Consider the following 20,682-nt stretch of genomic DNA (forward strand, 5'->3'; position numbering starts at 1 on the left):
ATAGTGTCGCGGAAATATTTTCCAAAAACAGGTTTCACTGATGTGACATGGTAACCGCCGCACGAGTGACCATTCGTATAATACAGAATAAGTGTTGCTGATTCTTAGTGATAAATCCTGGTTCCTATGACTGTCAACAATGCCTGTAGGATCATTGTACGAAGCATCCACGGTAAATATACGACCTTCTATAGGTGGCGCAGTGCAGCGAAAGATGTCGGTACCACAGGGACGCATAGTCAACGGCGAAGAAGCCGAACCAGGCGAATTTCCTTTCATGGTAAGTACTACAAAAAAAAGCTTGACGGTGTAAATTTCACTCACTAAAAAGAGGAAAATCATATGGTGACGATCAGGTTTAGTTATTTTGCCCTCCAGTAACTCTCTACACATTAATGAGTCCTTTACAGGGGAAAGGAGAAAAGGATTCTTCAGGTACCTGCCTATTGCTGTAGGTCTTTTACAGTAAGATATCTCTGGAACTTCAGTATTGTTTTCCTCGTTTATATACTCTGAAGTAGGAAACCGAATGTAACAAAATAACAGGAAATCATTGGTATGGACTCGTATCCAATACAGGCAAACCACGATAAGTGAGATTTCAAGGGACCAGAAATTTTACCCTATTTATAGATGTTAGCAGAGGTTCACAAAGAACTCCTAATACTTTTAGAGGTTATTTTTAATGTAGGTGTACACGCTACGAGAAGCTGTGTACAATGGCATACTCTCAGGCAGTCGATGGATGCACTCGGCAGAATTTCATGGAGCTAGGATATGTGTAATCGTTTATGGTGGTTCAGCCATCGGATGGAGACGCCAAATACAGACGCCATTAGCCTTATTTGAGAGAAGCTGGCTATGATCCAGCAGCTCAAGGCTCTCCCTTTCTTTGCCTTCCATATTTCTCCATAGCGAGACAAGAAAAACCGCCCGTCACAGTCACACTATCTGTGCAGAAGCATACGTTACGCTTCATACAGTGTCAACAGGAGGGCCGGCTGAGAATCGTCACTGGCGGAGCATTACAGGGAAACTTTGAAGTGGAACTTGAACAAATTTCCCGATCATTATATTGAAATATTACGAGCTATAGAATGGGAGAGTGATTTTTCTGAGATTATTCTGAATGTTTTGTCCGATTATTATTTCGAGAAGACAGAGAACTAACTCATGAGGTCAACATTTCGGATTCGCTATCGTGGAGGAGGGTTCCGGCGACCATAAAGGTATGATAACATTAATGTGTACCTATGTTATAAGATGTAGAGGCCTGGAGTGTGACCTCGACGCTACGAGGAGGTGAGGCTGGCTGAATTAGGTCAGTATGTCTTGCAGTTCAGTACCTGAGGACTGACTGCAGCGGTGTAGTGGCAGGTATCGGACGGTGACCCTTCATGGAAACGGTACTGGTTGAGTAATCCGTTTATTTCATAACAAGTACATCGGCGAAGGAAGAACTGAGCAGGCGGCCAGTGCCCTCTGTGACGTTGGTGGTCTCAGCTGGTGAGGCGTGCTGACGTCAGCAGCGGGCAGTTGGAAGGATAGAGCACTGCATCTCCTCTCAGGTGATGGCGGCAGTTGGCAAAGCTGTTGCTGTGAGCATGGCACCAGCTGGTCTGAAGGAAAGGATGGCGACCCCGCCCTCCCCCTGCCCCTTTCTAGAAAAAGAAAAATAACTACGCTCTGGGTTAGCAGTTGATAGCTAGGAATTTAGGTGGAAGGGTTTCGGATATGGTAAAACTAATGGAAGGACTGGGGTTCACACATAGCTGCTTCAGCGTTCGGAGCCTTTAATATCCTTGGACTATACACCAAAAGTACAGAATCCTAAAAACAATTAACAGTCATCGAATAGTTAGCTACAGTTAACAGAAGTTCCCTGATTCAAGCATTATCGAACAGCTGCTATTAAGTTTGAAGCCACCATCATTCTGTACACAGGCTAATTATAGTAAATGTCTGAAGATGGCCTTGTAAGCCGAAAACCGGTTAACAATAAAAGTAATATTTCCAGAATGAGATTTTCACTCGGCAGCGGAGTGTGCGCTGATATGAAACTTCCTGGCAGATTAAAACTGTGTGCCCGACCGAGAGGCAAAGGTCCCGAGTTCGAGTCTCGGTCGGGCACACAGTTTTAATCTGCCAGGAAGTTTCAAAAGTAATATTGTTTGATGCTTTTCATTTAGTATTATGCTAATTATAGCGTTATCAAAACAATTAGCAGTCACTGAATAGTTAGCTACAGTTAACCAAAATTCCCTGATCAGATTTTAAGCAAGTGATTTTTAAATAGCTGTTATTAATTATAAACCGGCTGTCATTCAGTAGACATCAAAACGGAATTAAAAAAAACAATTAACAGTCGCTGAATAAGTAACTAAAGTTATGAAAAATTCACTGATCAGATTATACAAATAATTTTTTAAAAAAGAGTTGCTATTAATTTTGAAACCCTGTCTTTCTGTACAAATGCTAATTACAGAATTATCAAAACAATTAACAGTCACTGAACAGGCAGCTACAGGTATCCACAACACACTGATCAGTTTTTAACCAAATGACCTTTAAACAGCTGCTATTAATTATAAATGGTGGTTGCATAAGCCCCGCAGGGGGTCGCGGTGGGGGGTCGGGTGGCGGGAAGAGCGAGATGTAAGTACATACATGGAATTTACTTACATTGGACAGGATGGCCGCTGTCCGTCCACTCCTTAAGCCTGGAAGGGACCTTCACTAGCGTCGAACAGGCCGTATAACCTCCCAGTCGCTGGTGTGTTTCCCAAAATATCATGCCCAATCAAGGAAACCGACGCGCTGGGCAGGTGATAACCCACAGTCAAAATCAGGCTCGGTGCCTTCAGAGGAGCCGATTGGCTCTCTCGTGTACCGTCCAGAACTCCAAACATCTTGTTCCCCCAGCCGACTCCCTCCGCACACCACACACTCACTGACCAAAACTTTGTCGCTTAGTGGCTTTTGTCCCCAACGATAACGCCACATGCACGCTTCTACAGTTATTCAGACAAAGATTGTAACGATGGGTGAAATTAATAGCAGACGCAGCCCGTATGGCTCACAGTACAGGGGGAGGAAACCTTCCGCCACACGCTGTTAGGTGGCTTGCTGAGTGTGATGTAGATCAGACGAGTTTTTGGATGTCCGCAGCAGTGGGGACTCAGCAGTACTGTGTCGTGTTTCAGCTGTCGCTGCAGCAGGGTGAGGCTCACTGGTGCGGCGCCTCCATCTTGAACGAGCAGTGGGGGATCACCGCAGCCCACTGTCTCAAACAGTGAGTAATTGTGGCATTACGGTCGTCTGTGGCAGATGATAGAACTAGTCAGTTAACACGTCTAAGTAAGGCGATACAATAACGACAGAGTGGGTACGACAATTGGTATGGTGTCATGTTATGTTAATGTTTCTCCATAGATACACGAGCGGACCTTTTGTTGCCATTTCAGAAATGTCTGGCACGCAACATCCACTTTTTTCCACAGTAACCCATATTAATCACTGATCAACATCGAAGCTACTGAATGCTATTGAACATACTCAAACTACACAAGACCAACTGCAGTATGCCACAGTACGACTGATCTAGGCCACTCTTTTGGCGTGAAGTTCGAGTACTACTCTTCATGTGATGCACTTATTATTCGTCAGACATTCGACCTGAAACACAAGTTCATGCCATCTTACATAGGTCGTCAAACATAAACCATTCCTCAATCTGTTGAGAAAAGCATTAGCTCAAGTTAGACAGAAAGGATAATTGTTTTCAAACATGTCTACTTCAAACCAGCAATCTGTAAACATTTATCAGTGAGGCAATATGTGTTACATCTGCTTTATGTAGCGAAAAATACAAGCAAAGAAACAATAAACAGTTCCATCTGACGGAAGGAAAGAAACAGTTACAAAACGTCACATCCTGTGTATTAATTCACAGTATATATCATTCAAAAATTACTGTCAAATAGAAGTTATAAGGCAATTAGCAATTACAAAGTACAATAACTTATCCTGGGCACCTCTTCGATACATCTTCATCATCTACTACAAACACAATAAAAAATAAACTGTTACTGGGGTATACAAATATAATACAACAGTCACCAAGGCAACACCTCTGGAAGAAGAGTTATTATATATTAACCACGACTATATTAATCTTAGTTCTAACACGTAAATACATCGATTTACTAGTTAAAAAAGAAATTAGTTAATAGTTTACATCAATTCGTGAATACATCAATGTTGTTGTTGTTGTGGTCTTCAGTCCTGAGACTGGTTTGATGCAGCTCTCCATGCTACTCTATCCTGTGCAAGCTTCTTCATCTCCCAGTATCTACTGCAACCTACATCCTTCTGAATCTGCTTAGTGTATTCATCTCTTGGTCTCCCTCTACGATTTTTACCCTCCACACTGCCCTCCAATGCTAAATTTGTGATCCCTTGATGCCTCAAAACATGTCCTACCAACCGATCCCTTCTTCTAGTCAAGTTGTGCCACAAACTTCTCTTCTCCCCAATCCTATTCAAAACCTCCTCATTAGTTACGTGATCTACCCACCTTATCTTCAGCATTCTTCTGTAGCACCACATTTCGAAAGCTTCTATTCTCTTCTTGTCCAAACTAGTTATCGTCCATGTTTCACTTCCATACATGGCTACACTCCATACAAATACTTTCAGAAACGACTTCCTGACACTTAAATCTATACTCGATGTTAACAAATTCCTCTTCTTGAGAAACGCTTTCCTTGCCATTGCCAGTCTACATTTTATATCCTCTCTACTTCGACCATCATCGGTTATTTTACTCCCTAAATAGCAAAACTCCTTTACTACTTTAAGTGTCTCATTTCCTAATATAATTCCCTCAGCATCACCCGACTTAATTTGACTACATTCCATTACCCTCGTTTTGCTTTTGTTGATGTTCATCTTATATCCTCCTTTCAAGACACTGTCCATTCCGTTCAACTGCTCTTCCAAGTCCTTTGCTGTCTCTGACAGAATTACAATGTCATCGGCGAACCTCAAAGTTTTTACTTCTTCTCCATGAACTTTAATACCTACTCCGAATTTTTCTTTTGTTTCCTTTACTGCTTGCTCAATATACAGATTGAATAACATCGGGGAGAGGCTACAACCCTGTCTTACTCCTTTCCCAACCACTGCTTCCCTTTCATGCCCCTCGACTCTTATAACTGCCATCTGGTTTCTGTACAAACTGTAAATAGCCTTTCGCTCCCTGTATTTTACCCCTGCCATCTTCAGAATTTGAAAGAGAGTATTCCAGTTAACATTGTCAAAAGCTTTCTCTAAGTCTACAAATGCTAGAAATGTAGGTTTGCCTTTTCTTAATCTTTCTTCTAAGATAAGTCGTAAGGTCAGTATTGCCTCACGTGTTCCAACATTTCTACGGAATCCAAACTGATCTTCCCCGAGGTCGGCTTCTACCAGTTTTTCCATTCGTCTGTAAAGAATTTGCGTTAGTATTTTGCAGCTGTGACTTATTAAACTGATAGTTCGGTAATTTTCACATCTGTCAACACCTGCTTTCTTTGGGATTGGAATTATTATATTCTTCTTGAAGTCTGAGGGTATTTCGCCTGTCTCATACATCGTGCTCACCAGATGGTAGAGTTTTTTCATGACTGGCTCTCCCGAGGCCATCAGTAGTTCAAATGGAATGTTGTCTACTCCCGGGGCCTTGTTTCGACTCAGGTCTTTCAGTGCTCTGTCAAACTCTTCACGCAGTATCTTATCTCCCATTTCGTCTTCATCTACATCCTCTTCCATTTCCATAATATTGTCCTCAAGTACATCGCCCTTGTATAAACCCTCTATATACTCCTTCCACCTTTCTGCCTTCCCTTCTTTGCTTAGAACTGGGTTGCCATCTGAGCTCTTGATATTCATACATGTGGTTCTCTTCTCTCCAAAGGTCTCTTTAATTTTCCTGTAGGCAGTATCTATCTTACCCCTAGTGAGACAAGCCTCTACATCCTTACATTTGTCCTCTAGCCATCCCTGCTTAGCCATTTTGCACTTCCTGTCGATCTCATTTTTGAGACGTTTGTATTCCTTTTTGCCTGCTTCATTTACTGCATTTTTATATTTTCTCCTTTCATCAATTAAATTCAATATTTCTTCTGTTACCCAAGGATTTCTATTAGCCCTCGTCTTTTTACCTACTTGATCCTCTGCTGCCTTCACTACTTCATCCCTCAGAGCTACCCATTCTTCTTCTACTGTATTTCTTTCCCCCATTCCTGTCAATTGTTCCCTTATGCTCTCCCTGAAACTCTCTACAACCTCTGGTTCTTTCAGTTTATCAATGTAAAGGGAAAAAATACACGAAACATTCAGGGTCTTAATCAACAGTAATCTCACAACACAATCATTTGAATACTGAAGAACATCACTGTTTTCGACTTTAAAATACGTAAATCAATGTCATTCACTTCATATCCCATTAACAACTCATCTACATCTACATCTAAATAGATTAAACATAAATGCCTGGCAAAGGTTTCATCGACTCACCTTTACAATAATTCTCTATTATTCCACTCTCGTACAGGGGGCGTAAAGAACGAACACGTGTATCTTTCCATGCGATCTCTGCTTTCCCTTACTTTATTATGATGATCATTTCTCCCTATGTAGGTCGGCGTGACCAAAATATTTTCGCTTTCGGAGGAGAAAGTTGGTGACTGAAATTTCGTGAGAGGATTCCGCCGCAATGAAAAACGCCTTTGTTTTAATTATGTCCATCCCAAACCCCCTATCATGTCCATGACACTCACTCCCATATTTCACGATAGTACAGAACGTTTTGGTGTTCTTTGAATTTTCTCGATGTACTCTGTTAATCCTAACTGATAAGGATCCCATACCGAGTACAATACTCCAAAAGAGGACGGACTAGCCTAGTCTCTTTAGTAGCTCTGTTACATTTCCTAATGATTCTGACAATAAAACAGTCTTTGGTTTGCTTCACCCACAATATTTTCTATGTGTACTGTCCAATTTAAAATTTTTCATGATTCTAATTCCTAGGTATTTAGTTGAATTTGCGGCCTTGAGATTCGACAGATTTGTCATGTAACCGAAGTTTAACGAATTCCTTTTAGCACTCACGTGGATGACCTCACACATTCCGTTATTTAGGGTCAATTGCCAATTTTTGCACCATACAGATATCTTCCCTAATCGTTTTGCAATTCGTTTTGATCTTCTGATGACTTTACTGGATGATAAACGACAGCATCGTCTCCAAACAACCTATGACGGCTGCTCAGATCGTCTACTAAATCGTTTAAATAGATAAGGAACAGCAAGGGGCCCATAAGACTACTTTTGCCAACGCCAGAAACCACTTCTGTTTTATTCGATGACTTTCCATCACTTAATACGAACCGTGACCTCTCTGACAGGAAATCACGAATACAGTCACATAATTGAAACTATATTGCATATTCTACAAGCGTCTTAAGTGATACATTTTGGAATAAATTTTAGAAATGGATGGAAATAAGGAATCGATTTGAAATCCCTTCTAAAGAGCACTCACCACTTCGTCTGTGTAAAGAGCTTGTGTTTCACAAGAACGATGTTTTCTGAATCCGTGTTGACTATGTGTCAATAGACCGTTCCCTTCCAGATAATTCATAATGTTCGAACACAATATATGTTCCAAAATCTTGCTGCATACCGACGTTAGGGCTGGTGCCATATAAAAAAAGTCATACCGCTGTTCATATCTTTGTAAAAACAAAGCTACAACGAAGGCAATCATGCTGATTGATGTCCCCCTGACAGCTAAAGAACATTTGCTTGAAAAAATTTGTAATTTGCATCTCGATAAACAGTTATTTATGGTGGTCAAGATAAATGGGGCACCCTGTATACTAATCCAGTCACACTTCATAACCTTCACACTGAAAAAACAAACTGCAGAGGTGTTTCAAACAGTCTCAACTCTGCGTTTCAAAATTCAACAGCAACTGAGTGTATAAGAGCAGCAACGGACAAGTATTATTCCTTTTTTTATACATTCAAAACTATAATAAAGCATTAAGATATCATAAGCTAATTCTCAAATTACAGTTTCATTTATTTCAGCCTTAATTTCAGATCGAAAGATCTAATAAATAAGAGAATGTGTTAATGCACTCAGCTGTGAAGCTTCAAATCACAATACTTGCACGGAATTAATGGAGGATTACCTCCATTGTAGCACACAAATGAAATTAAAATTAACCATTCAACTGTTCCGAGAACAATCCCAGTTCCTACATGAACTACTAGAGACAGAGGCATTAACTTTGCAAGCACACAAAAAAATGGTTGATTCTATTATTTTCAGTATTAATAATTACTGACCAAACTCTCCACTCTTCTCTCAACATCAGATCAACACAAGAAATCAACTGATTGCGTTTACACTGATTAGAGTACACTGTGCCCGCAGTTCTCTCAAGATCACTGAATGAAGAAACAGAACTTTAGCACAATATAACCACGCGCAGCAATACAAGTAATAAATGAGATCTCAGATATGAGCAACATTGAACGCACGTAGCAATAATTCTCTTCTTCTGTAGAACAGAGACCATGAGTAATCACAATCTTACCTTTTGCAACCTGTAATAAATTTTTGCCAATCACATCAAATAAAACTGCACATTTATACTATTCACAGCCAATGAAACTGGCAAGTATAGTCCCCACAATTAATTACAAGTTCCAATAGGAGAAGTTACGTGCATCTGGTGAAAGATTAAATTGAATATTACACTTCCGAACAGTGACGAGGTAAATGTTAATAGTCGCAGTGAGTCAAGAGCGTATGCGCTAGTACTTGGTAAATGTCTGTGGTGTTCAAACGAACCTTCTCGTTAACAGATTTAGTTTTAGTCGCTATTTGTATGAAATACTTACATGAAATACTGTATGTTGTTATATTAACCGACAACACATCTCTCTAAGTGCTGTACACTTGAAAATAGCTCTATGTAACGGTAACAGGTTGCACCTATTTCTATTCTGAATATTTCTGATACAGTTTTGTTTTCTTTTGGCTATAGGGTCAACCCATACGGGGTGCTGGCTGGTACCATCCAACTGAAAGAAGGGGGCACGAGACACAACGTGACAGAGATCTACATTCATGCAGATTATAACGCCTCTGATTCCTATGTCAATGATATAGGGGTATTCAGGGTAAGTACTACACATTTTTTGTAGTGTGATTCATGTCATGAGTGCTCAATAAATTTCGAAAATATTCAAACTGGACAGATTCAAAGATTCAGCACACAGAGACGTAGAAAAATGTGAAACTGAGAAGGTGAGGCGTAGCGCCGTATACCGATCCTGCCTTGGGGGTGGTTAAGTGGGAAATGTGTCTCAGAGCTGGATAGTGACAGATGGTGAAGCGAAACTGAACGCGCATGTAGTTTATGTATCAGCCGATAGAGGACAGTACTGAATAGGAAACTGTCATTTAGTTTCTATTGTGCCCACTAGAGTGCACAAAAGTAATAGAATGTTTTTCATAAATTGTTCTAGTATTTTCATAAAGTGTTATTATGTCTTTTTGTGTAGGTAAAATGTTATAAATGTGTTTTAGCAGTATGAATGATGCGTGAGTGTGGTTTAAGGTTAATATGAAGATAACTGTTTAACGAGTTATGTAGTTGGATTTAGTGTGGGAACATTTCGAAGAAGTATGGATGTGGACAAAGGGGATTTTTGCAGAAAAGATTTGTAAAGTAAGTTTATGGTAAAGGGAAAGGTAATTCAGGTATAAATAACAATAGTAAATTACTTTATGAATAAACAAAACTTCAGCATATTAGACAATTACGTCGGTAAAAAGTGCAGTCGTTAGGTTTACTATTTTGCGATTGGTTATTGTTGAAAATCGCGGACTGACGCGGCAGAATGTTGTTTTGCTATTGGCTGTTGAGTAAACTGACCAATGGCAAAGCAATATTCTTCGCGCACCTTTCTCTGCTGGTAGAGAAGACTTAGAGCATTCTAGAGAGGAGTCGGAGCCTAGCCATGAAACAGTTCGGACGTGTGTAGTAGTAGTTCCAATGGAAATGATAAGTTGCCGGATCTAGAAGTGTTTCATACATCAAAAGTGTTGTAAAGTGACGGCATAATTATTCCGATGGGTGTGTAGAAATTTCGGAATTTTTAAGTGAATTTTGGACGAGAAAGACATAAATTCCGCGTCGTGTATTGAGTAGGTTGGTGGCTAAAAACTGTGACTGCATTAGGTACCGACAGACTTGATATTTGTCGAGTATTCTCAGTCAAAAACAATCCGTATTTTTGTAGCTATTACGTTTTCTGGAAACGCAACACCATAAACTTGCTAACGTGAGTGAAATGGATTATGAGTGACAGTGTTAGACTAGCATGGGCTTGGCAGTGATACTTGTTCACCTAAGTTTCAGAATATATTAATTAAGGACAAAATTTCCAACCTTTCGTTTCGTGTGGGGCCATGGTCCCCCACTGGAGACAGCTGACTTAAGGGTGGTCAGACTACTGAAAAGACTCCAGAAGCCTGTAAGACGTAGGAGACAGCTACGGGCAGGCTTGAAAGCACATCAAAATAATTAAACCTACAGTAATAACATTATCATTTCAAATTTTATCCTTATTACTCAATTCATGTGTGCAGAACACGACAGTCAAAAACTGTCCACAAGTATGATGAAATCGAGAGACTGCCATACCAACGGTAACTACTCGAACCAGAAGCCTTGTAAGATAATGAACCTATCACACTTCACATAAAAGATGAGATGGAAAATATTCTAAAAGAGGAACGCAAGATTATGAGAAAGATTTTTGGTTCAAATAGAACAGAAGATGGCTGCAAACTAAAACCCTAGAAACAACAGAAGAATTTTCCCACCTCTTGTTAGACATCCCAAAAATTAGATTTAAATTTTATGGACATCTCCAGAGACTTCCATCAACAAGACTTCAACAAAAATTTTTAACATACACGGAACGACTGAAATATATATTCCATAAATAAAATAAATCAGTTAAGTTCCAAGACAAATTCCCCAGATATGTCAACCAGAAATCCATACTGACAAAAAATTGACAAATGAGAAGCGCTGCAGGAGAAAGGAACTACAAGGGAAACAGGAATAAAATTGACTGATGAAACTTTAGGTTGCTTTTCTTTGAGTCATGAATCATATGAGTGGTTCATTGCAGTCTGCCATGAATTCCTCTCTTCTGTCAAACTTCTTCGTGGTAACTCCGTCTACCTGTCGGTAGAATTTACCACCACATTGGAAGTAAGTGGTAGTCACTGTGTGGCGGAAGAGTTCCGCTGTTTCTTCGTCGAAGTGGTCCCTTAGTAAATTCAAGGAGTCCTCAGAAGGTAGCCGTGTGAAGAAGGACGTAACATCAAAGATGTCCCTCGAAGTATCTTCACAAAGTCCGTACTGTTTTTCACAGGGTGAGGACAATGACCCACGAGAGGTTCAATAGCTGCACCACGTGTCTGGCTATTCTATAAGTTGACAAATGTTTTGCGTCCTCTATTGCATGTAATGAAACTCCCTTCTTGTGTGACTTCGGATGTCCATGAAAGTGTGGTGGTATCAGTGCTCTGGGGTTCAGCATTCGAACCATATACTTGTCCATTCCTGAGTTCTTTAGCAGTGAGATGGTCTTACTCGTCACAGCTGATGTAGGATCGTATTTCATTTGGATCTTAGAAAGGCATCTATCTTCTGCCTGTGGTCAACTGATCACAACAGTATCGTCGCACTGCCTTTGTCCGCCACTAGGGCGACCGTATCTTCGTCTTGTCGCAAGTTGTGCATTGCCCTGCGTTCTACCATGGAGGTGTTGGTTTCCCGCGTTTTTGCTTTTTCCATGAGTCTGTATGTCTCCCTTCTGACGTCTTTGGTGGTGTCAGAGGGAAACCCGCTGGTAGCCTGGTCGACGCTACTGATGACCTCCCATTTAGGTAATGTCATTTAATCCTTTTGACAGCACGGATGTTGCTGCTTCGTCCAGTTCCTTTCCAGTTAGATTGACGGTGGTCCTCGAGCCCTTTGTATTGATGCGCTGCACTTGAGCCCCCGGCAGTTGTTGGAAGTTGTCTTGTTGTTTCACGGTGGTTTCGCGTTTGCAAAGTTCACTGGTTGCGAATGTGTTAGCGTCTACCCATCCACACGAGAGAGTTTGGATGCCAGTTCCAAGCAGTGTGAAAGAGGTGGACTGATAAGGTAAAGAATGAGGAGGTTCTCCAGAGAGTCTGTGAGGAAAGGAATATATGGAAAAGACTGACAAGAAGAAGGGGCAGGACACCAAGACATCTGTTAAGACATGAGGGACTAACTTTCATTGTACTAATTTAGAGGGTAAATGTAGAAGAAGATAGAAACTAGAATACATCCAGCGAATAATTTAGGAAGTAGGCCTCAAGTCCTACTCTGAGATTAAGAGATTGACACAGAAGAGGAATTCGTGACGGCCCCATGAAACCAGTCAGAAGACTGCTGACTCTAAAAAAGAACTTCTAGGAGAGTACATGTATATCACCTGGTGCCTAGCTGCGAAGGTAGCGCGGTAAGGGAGCGGACAACGGAAGTGCTGCGAGCGCCCTTGCCGACAGAACAGCGCGGTTGGGGAGGTGTAGTTCTGCATCTTGAGCCCTCACACAAACGCCTATCTTGGACAACTTCTAAGCTACAGCTAGCGAGTCTGCAAACGATAATATTAACAGGTTACGGCAAAATGACCAATAATTCGACAAGTTCAAATGGTTCAAATGGCTCTGAGCACTATGCGACTTAACTTCTGAGGTCATCAGTCGCCTAGAACTTAGAACTAATTAAACCTAACTAACCTAAGGACATCAAACACATCCATAACCGAGGCAGGATTCGAACCTGCGACCGTAGCGGTCGCTCGGTTCCAGACTGCAGCGCCTAGAACCGCACGGTCACACCGGCCGGCAAATCGACTAGTCAACTGTGTGTTATTGAAAACACAATGGATAATTTAATTACTCTAAAACGGGAGAGAAGGAGCAATTTTTTTCTCCTGATTTGCAAACTTTTTTCCTCTTGTTGCCATGTTAAATTTGACTGCCTTGCAAAAAAAAAAAAAAAAAAAAAAAAAAAAAAAGGAATTGTGGGGTTTACTCAATTTCAGCCAGGTAGCTTGCTAAAGCAATTGGAATTGTGACAGACTCCTGGAACAGCCAAATATTAAATACACTATAGGGGAGAAGTTAAGTCAATAGCTTATGAAAATCACATGCTCCATATAAAAATAAAAGTATGATTCATTCACTTACATTATTACAAATCCATACTAACTTTCATTCCCCTACCTGTCGATGACCTTTAAAATAATGACATTATTTCATTGAGTCAATTGTAATTCGTTGTGTATCACAGTAGGTATGAAAGTTCTGCATATTAATTACATGGAAAAATACTCTCCACTTTGCATGCTGTCAGTTGACAAAAACTCGTTTCGGTACCTCTAACCATTTGCGAGATATAAAATATGACATAAAGGAAATACAGACATTGGCTTAAGTCAGCGAAGGAAGTTGAAAATTTCTGCCAGACCGAGATTCGAAACCAGGTCTCCTGCTTACTGGGCAGATTCACGACCACTGTGGGATACAGCAGTGATCATGGCATCTGTACGAACTATTATAGCACGCCTCCTATCAGACCCAAATTCTCACCTTATCCACACACTACTGATCACAGATTTTCAACTTTCCCACCACACACACACACACACACACACACACACACATATATATATATATATATATATATATATATATATATATATATATATATATAAAGCCTGGAGTCAATGATCTCTCCAGTGCAGATGTACATCCGGATCGAACTCTTAGGGGGATTGGTGAAATGCCACGAGTAATGATATTAGTGGAGAAGGGCCCTACATTAGTATTGTATGGATAAGTTTAGACTTTGGGTCTGACGTTAGGGGCGCTAGGATAGTCCGTGCAGTTGGGATGATCACTGTGTCCAGATGGCCCATTAGTCAGCGCATCTGCATACAGGAGACCTGGATTCGAATACCGTCTCGCACAAATCTTCAACTTTCCTCACTGATTTAAATCAATGTGAGCTCGCAGCTAATGTGTGTAATTCATTTTTGTCTTAACTCATAGTGACTGCTGAATCAAAATGGTATGTGTTCTTTTGGACATGAAGAATGTTACATACATTTTACTCTCACTGTATCGTTTGCGTAAGCGATTTGAAGTGAGTGCACTACATACGATCCAGTTTCTCAAGACTGAAGATAGATATAGATCTCGACTCAAGTTCAAAGAGAAATTTATTAGGTTATCTACACTCCGTATGCTGAAATGTATTACTTATTATCTATCAAGCGTAAAATCATAGCAGCCCCAATTTTTCACTGCAAACTATTCGAATATCGCGCAGTGCCTTGCTTAATATAGAAATATCACAGTAAATATGACCATTAACGAAGTGATACGTGGTTCCTCCTGAAGCTGGTGATGAGGCTATGATATGTGAGAGAGTCAAAATTTCGTACTGAATAGTTTCTTGAAACCGTGTAAGAAATGCTGCACTGTAGCCGCTGTGCACACCCCTCCGTTCCCACACTGTAGCCAAGGCAGAAAGGGACTGTCTGGGTCTTAGCAGATGAAGTAGACATATCAGAAGGCGACGGCAAACTTAAGCCGCCATCCCTTCAGAAAAGAGGGGTGGACTCAACGACCGCTGAGAACGAGAGTGTGTTTCTGTGCAGGGGCCAGGTTATCTCGCACAAGCTGTGAGCAAAGTGAACTCAACATGCCACAACAGCAAAGCTTTGTGTTCTTACCTGCTAAGAGAATGTTACTACCACAGTAAATATTTATTCGATATATTACATAAACATGTCACGGGACCTAAATGCTGATGATTATTAAAGACTACTGGCCAGTTATCTCCTTAATCGTCGATGTAAATGTATCAAATAATTTTATTCCTGAATGCGATTTTCACTCTACAGTGGAGTGTGCGCTGATATGATACTTCCTGACGGATTAAAACTGTGTGCCAGACCGAGACTCGAACTCGGGACCTCTACCTTTTGCCGGCAAGTGCTCTACCATCTGAGATACCCAAGCACGACTCACGACCTCTTCTCACTGCTATTAATTCTGCCAGTAAGTCGTCGTGCTTTGGTATGCTTTGGTAGAGCAATTGCCCGCGAAAGGTAAAGCTCCCGAGTTCGAGTCTCGATCCGGCACAGTTTTAATCTGCCACAAAGTCTCAAATTTATTCCAATCACACATGCTAGAGATTTTACTGTGTCTAGCAGCAACAATATTCCAATTCGCTGCACACTTGTCATTAAAATACCAAATCAGCGATCGTCACCTGACTAGTTTCTGTACATAACAATTTTGTTGAAACTAAAAACATGTAACCTCGAAAATCCACATTTCATTCATTTTCTATAGGGGTTATTACTGATATTTATAGGGATTTAACAATAATGGTCTGCTTTGTTCATTTATATTAATTGATCCAACGCCATTACATTTATTATACAAGGAGTATTCGGATAGTAAATTCCGATCGGCCGCGAAATGAAAACCACTGTGAAAAATGTTTTATTTGCAACAGTTAGCTACAACTTCCAGCTACTTATTTACATAGTCGCTGATCCGCCTTAGCCATTTTTCGTAGCGTTGTACCAACTTTCAACACCCTCGTCACGGCGGCCGCTTGTGCTTTCTGCCAGTTCTCTACGCTGGTCTACAGTTCGTTGCCTGTGCCAAAATGTTGTCTTCATAGCCAGCGGCTCATGTGAACACAGACGAGGTGTGGATGGAGCCATTTAGGAACTGTAATGTGAGTGATGGAACACTTCCCATCGAGAACGCTGCAGGAGCATCTTCACTGCCCCTGCAGAATGCGGCTGAGAATCGTCTTGAAGAAGGAAACGCATGACAGTTACGCTATGCGGGCTGCATAGCTTCCAGCGAAATTTCTCAGCATGCCCTCGTACTTGGCGGGAGATACTACTGTTCTAAGCATCTTTACGTGCTCACTGTGGGCTCCGAACTGAAAAGAGCGACTTGACGTGACCAATGAGCATACTGGAGACACTGCCCAACACATCTGTGCAAAGTTTCTTCAGATTTATCTGAGGTATCCATCACGCGACCGATCGGAACTTATTTTCCGAATAGCCCTCGTATTTTCTCTATGAGGTTTTTCTGTTTTATTTCCATCTAAAGTAAAGGGAAGTCATATGGCGTGAATGACTGGAAGACCGTGAAGGGCAGATTAAGCCGCCCATTTGGAAAGTTTTTCCCTATCCTTCACATTTGTAGACACCTTTCTTCATGAAACATGAGAGCTACGTACATATCTGGTAAGGGTAGGTGATTGTGGCAGGTTTGTGTGTGTGTGTGTGTTTAATCTAGTGTCATGTTCATACTGGAGGCGATGGGAGAAGGGAAAAGGTGAAACCCACTGCTGGCACTTGACCTACTCCTCTCGAATAGCACCAGGGGTTTCACAGAGCTTAACTTCCCCATCCGACAGACGGATCATCGTCAACAGATCGCATACTCTCACTTCATGAATCTCTGTGGAGAGGTTTGGAATTTAATCCAGGACATTTGGCGCAAATCAGGGATCCCACGCCACAACCCCTCCTGCCACCTCTACCACAATGGCAAAGGGGCAAATGGCAACAGGACGCGGCATACCTGGAGGGTCACCATCCAAGTACTGGCGACGCCCGATGATGCTTAATGTCGGTGAACTGACGGAAACCCTGCTGCCCACCTCAGCACGGCCGTTGACTATTTCATACTTGCCTGCCTGCTCTACTATTTAAATCAACAATAAAATTTCTCTGTTGTTTCCTATGTCTTCTACTATGTCATTAAATTTGTTGAAGAAGGTATATTTGATATCATCTGGTTCATCTTCACTAACTGCATAGGCTCCAATCATAATAGTTTAGTGTAAAGTACAAGTTAGGATTGGGAGGCGAGTTCATCAACAGCCAGATGAGGCTCTAACCCGCAGTGTGTGGATGATGTTGTTCACACTGGATGCGGCCTGTGATCTTTTGGACTATGACTTCGCTCACTCAGATTATCGTTAACATGAAGTTTGCTTTTTTTATCAACATTCTAAATTATGAAGTATTGCCCTTTTTTCTCTATCTTCATGTGACTTCACTACTTCTTTTATTTATTTCGCCGCGCGGGCTAGCTGTGCGGTCTGAGGCGTCTTACCACCGTTCGCGCGACTCCCCCTCGTCGGAGGTTCGAGTCCTCCCTCGGGCATGGGTGTGCGTGTCGCCCTTAGCGTAAGTTAGTTTAATTTAGTGTAAGTAGTGTGTAAGTCTAGGGACCGATGAGCTCAGCAGTTTAGCCCCATAGACCTTACCACAAATTTCCAAAAATTATATTTATTTGTTTTTGAGAAACGGAATAAAGTTGCTGTTACTACAATGACAGTGTCCGATTTGTTGGTGATCCTGGCTTTTCATGATATTTCTCAAGCACCCCTGCATTCTCCATTCATGAGACACCTCACAACAATCGACCACTTAATGATGCCTACAATTTTTGCCTCGACATTTCTTAATGTCTCAGAATGTGTCTCATCAAGCAATATTTCCTTTTATTCAAGTTCTCCCGCCTATTTTCTGTATTCAGTACCTGTTCATGAGTTACCCGACCTACCCATCTAATCTTGATCACTTTGCTGTGGCATCATATATCACAAGTTATATTTTACTACTGTCTATGCTGTTACCGTCCAATTTTCACTTCCATATAAGACTATACTCTAGACAGGGCCGTATAGACTTGCTGGTACAAAGGGCCGCAAAGCCCTTACTATGACTATACGAGGGAAGTAGTGTACAATTACTTCGAATTATTTGTTTTCCAAATATTCACTTTTTTCCACACATACAGTTGAAACACTGCATTCTCAAAAGAACTAAGTTCTACAAGGACCCATCCTCTTCTTTCTGGGAGGGAACGAAATAAAACAATTACAATAACGAATGTCGAGTAGGGGAACGCCTCCGTCTGGGCATCTCTGCTCAAGACAAATATTTTCAGAATTCACTTCCGAACACTTACATTTCTCTTACATTAAAAGTATATTTTCTTTTTTAATCAAAAACTTATTTTTTGCTATTGTCAATATACACCTTATATCCTCTGCACTTCCGCTATAGCCAGTAATTTTTCTGCCCAAATAGTAAAACTCGTCTACTGTTCCTAGTGTCTCCTTTTCTAAATTAATTGCCTGATTTAATACAAGTGCATTTCGTTACGTTTATTTACAAAAATCCCTTTTCAACTAAGTATTACTGTTCATGCTCTTGCAGGTGACGCCAGATTTTCAATTTGATGGCGAGACAGTGGCGCCAATACCGCTGCCAGAGCAGGGGGAACTGCTTCCAGATGGCGTCAACATCACTGTCATGCGCTGGGGAGATCTCTGGGTAAGTACCGTCTACCTAATCTATATTTCCTGCTATCAACTTATCATAAAATCCAATATTTTCTATTGTCTTCTCCTTTACATGCTATAATATTACGTATCCCTTACTATCAAAATGTTCGTAGAAGTACAGAAAGTAAATATCCTGCGTTGTTACTAACTACTCTAGTGTTTTCAACGTTCATATACTTTCATAAGGGCAGAAACATTACACATATTAGCAGACAAGTGTTACTTATCTTCCTACGGCTGCCTTGTTGTCTAAGTTACCGGTTTCTATTGATGATTTCCAAACAATTGGGTGGGAGGTTTTTGTCTCAGTAAAATCCCCACGAATATTATTGCTTTTTGACATCATCATAAATTCTTGACACTTTCTACAATGGTTCAAACGGCTCAGAGCACTATGGGACTAAACATCGGAGGTCATCAGTCCCCTAGAACTTAGAACTACTTAAACCTAACTAACCTAAGGACATCACACACATCCATGCCAGAGGCAGGATTCGAACCTGCGACCGCACCAGTCGCGCGGTTCCGGACTGAAGCGCCTAGAACCGCTTGGCCACCGCGGCCGGCCACTTTCTACAACAGCGCCTGTTAAGAGAATGAATTTTGCAACATTACAACACAGCACAAGGAACTTGACAGTTACATTGACCAATGGCGACACTAACTGAAACTATTATGGGCCCTAAAATTTCTGTAAGTATTAAGTACATTCTTTCCAGATGAAAGTCTTATCTGAAATAACTTTTCAGGTAAAATTTGCATAATGTTGTCTGGAAATAATTATTTATATAATTATCAGCTTTCAGTCTTTGTATAATAGTTGATTGAACTATTGACAATAAAATTAGACAAAATAGAAATGAAAAGAGAATTTTTTACATGAAAAATAAAGCACAATAATATTAGTTTCAGTGCAAAGCGCCTTTTGACTCATTTAGTCAGGCCGAAATTTATACGGAATCGAACATTTCAATTGAAGTACGGAAGTTCTGAGGAGGCAGGATTCATTACAATACCCAGGTGGAAAGGAGAACACTCGATTAACAACTACAGTCAGATAAAACAAGTCTTTATTTAGTTCTTAATGACACACATCTTTAGAGCTCTCCCCTGCTGTGACTGACGTGAGAAACCCTGGAATTTTGTACCAATATAACTCTTTATTTCCAATGTAAACACAGAAGCAATCGAAGACTCTGAGCTGTATGTTAAGGCACACCTGTAGGTCTTGCACTCGAGAGGTTTAAGTGCATTTACTACAAACACTTTCCGTTACACACAACTGAACACACTGAAAATACAAGTCCGCCATAAACTCGACAGAGCGACGATGCGACGAATGTTCCACTGGTAGTTTAAGGCTACTGTCGCAGTAGCACCGATATCGCTGGATTCCGGCGACGACCGACATCGGTCAAGACCGCCGATCTTTTCGAATCAGTACGCCATTACTTGCGCAGCCACACTGTAACCGATGTTATAGTCAGAACATACAGACTTCGGACAACAATCGGTGAAATTCATATCAGTTTGTTTTCTTCGTTCAAATCCACCGAGGGCCGGCCGCCGTGGTCGAGCGGTTCTAGGTGCTTCAGTCTGGAACCACGCGGTTGCTACGGTCGCAGGTTCGAATCCTGCCTCGGGCAGGGATGTGTGTGATGTGCTTAGGTTAGTTACGTTTACGTAGTTCTAAGTCTAGGGCACTGATGACCTCAGATTTTAAGTCCCATAGTGCCTAGAGCCCATTCAAATCGACCGACGTTGTCACACGAAAAATATGGAGTGTGAGAAACTGATAAGTTTAGTCTAAGAAAGAGTGTATTTGTGGCATCTTGAGAACGAAAATATCATAACCGGGACATACTTCGGAATCTATGGACTAAAATCATAGGTTTGCTGAAAATCACAAGCAGGCAAAATCTTTATTGGAAATCTTAGACAGAGATCATCATCATCATCATCATCATCATCATCATCATCATCATTTAAGACATTATGCCTTTCAGCGTTCAGTCTGGAGCATAACCCCCCTTATACAGTTCCTCCATGATCCCCTATTCAGTGCTAACATTGGTACCTCTTCTGATGTTATACCTATTACTTC

At 41.1% G+C, this 20,682-nt stretch overlaps 1 protein-coding gene across 1 annotated transcript in view; it reads left to right on the forward strand.

Annotated features, from left to right (window-relative positions):
* Positions 1-214: 214 nt before the first annotated feature.
* Positions 215-20,682, forward strand: part of LOC126139243 (trypsin-like) — a 45,987-nt gene continuing 25,519 nt past the window's right edge. Inside the window, exons 1-4 of the mRNA XM_049915226.1 lie at positions 215-280; positions 3,204-3,292; positions 9,105-9,240; positions 18,451-18,567. Coding sequence (XP_049771183.1) covers positions 215-280; positions 3,204-3,292; positions 9,105-9,240; positions 18,451-18,567 — 408 coding nt within the window. The remainder of the gene's footprint in view (positions 281-3,203; positions 3,293-9,104; positions 9,241-18,450; positions 18,568-20,682) is intronic.

The sequence above is a fragment of the Schistocerca cancellata genome, chromosome 1 (assembly GCF_023864275.1).
Source record: "Schistocerca cancellata isolate TAMUIC-IGC-003103 chromosome 1, iqSchCanc2.1, whole genome shotgun sequence".
Lineage (NCBI taxonomy): Eukaryota > Metazoa > Arthropoda > Insecta > Orthoptera > Acrididae > Schistocerca > Schistocerca cancellata.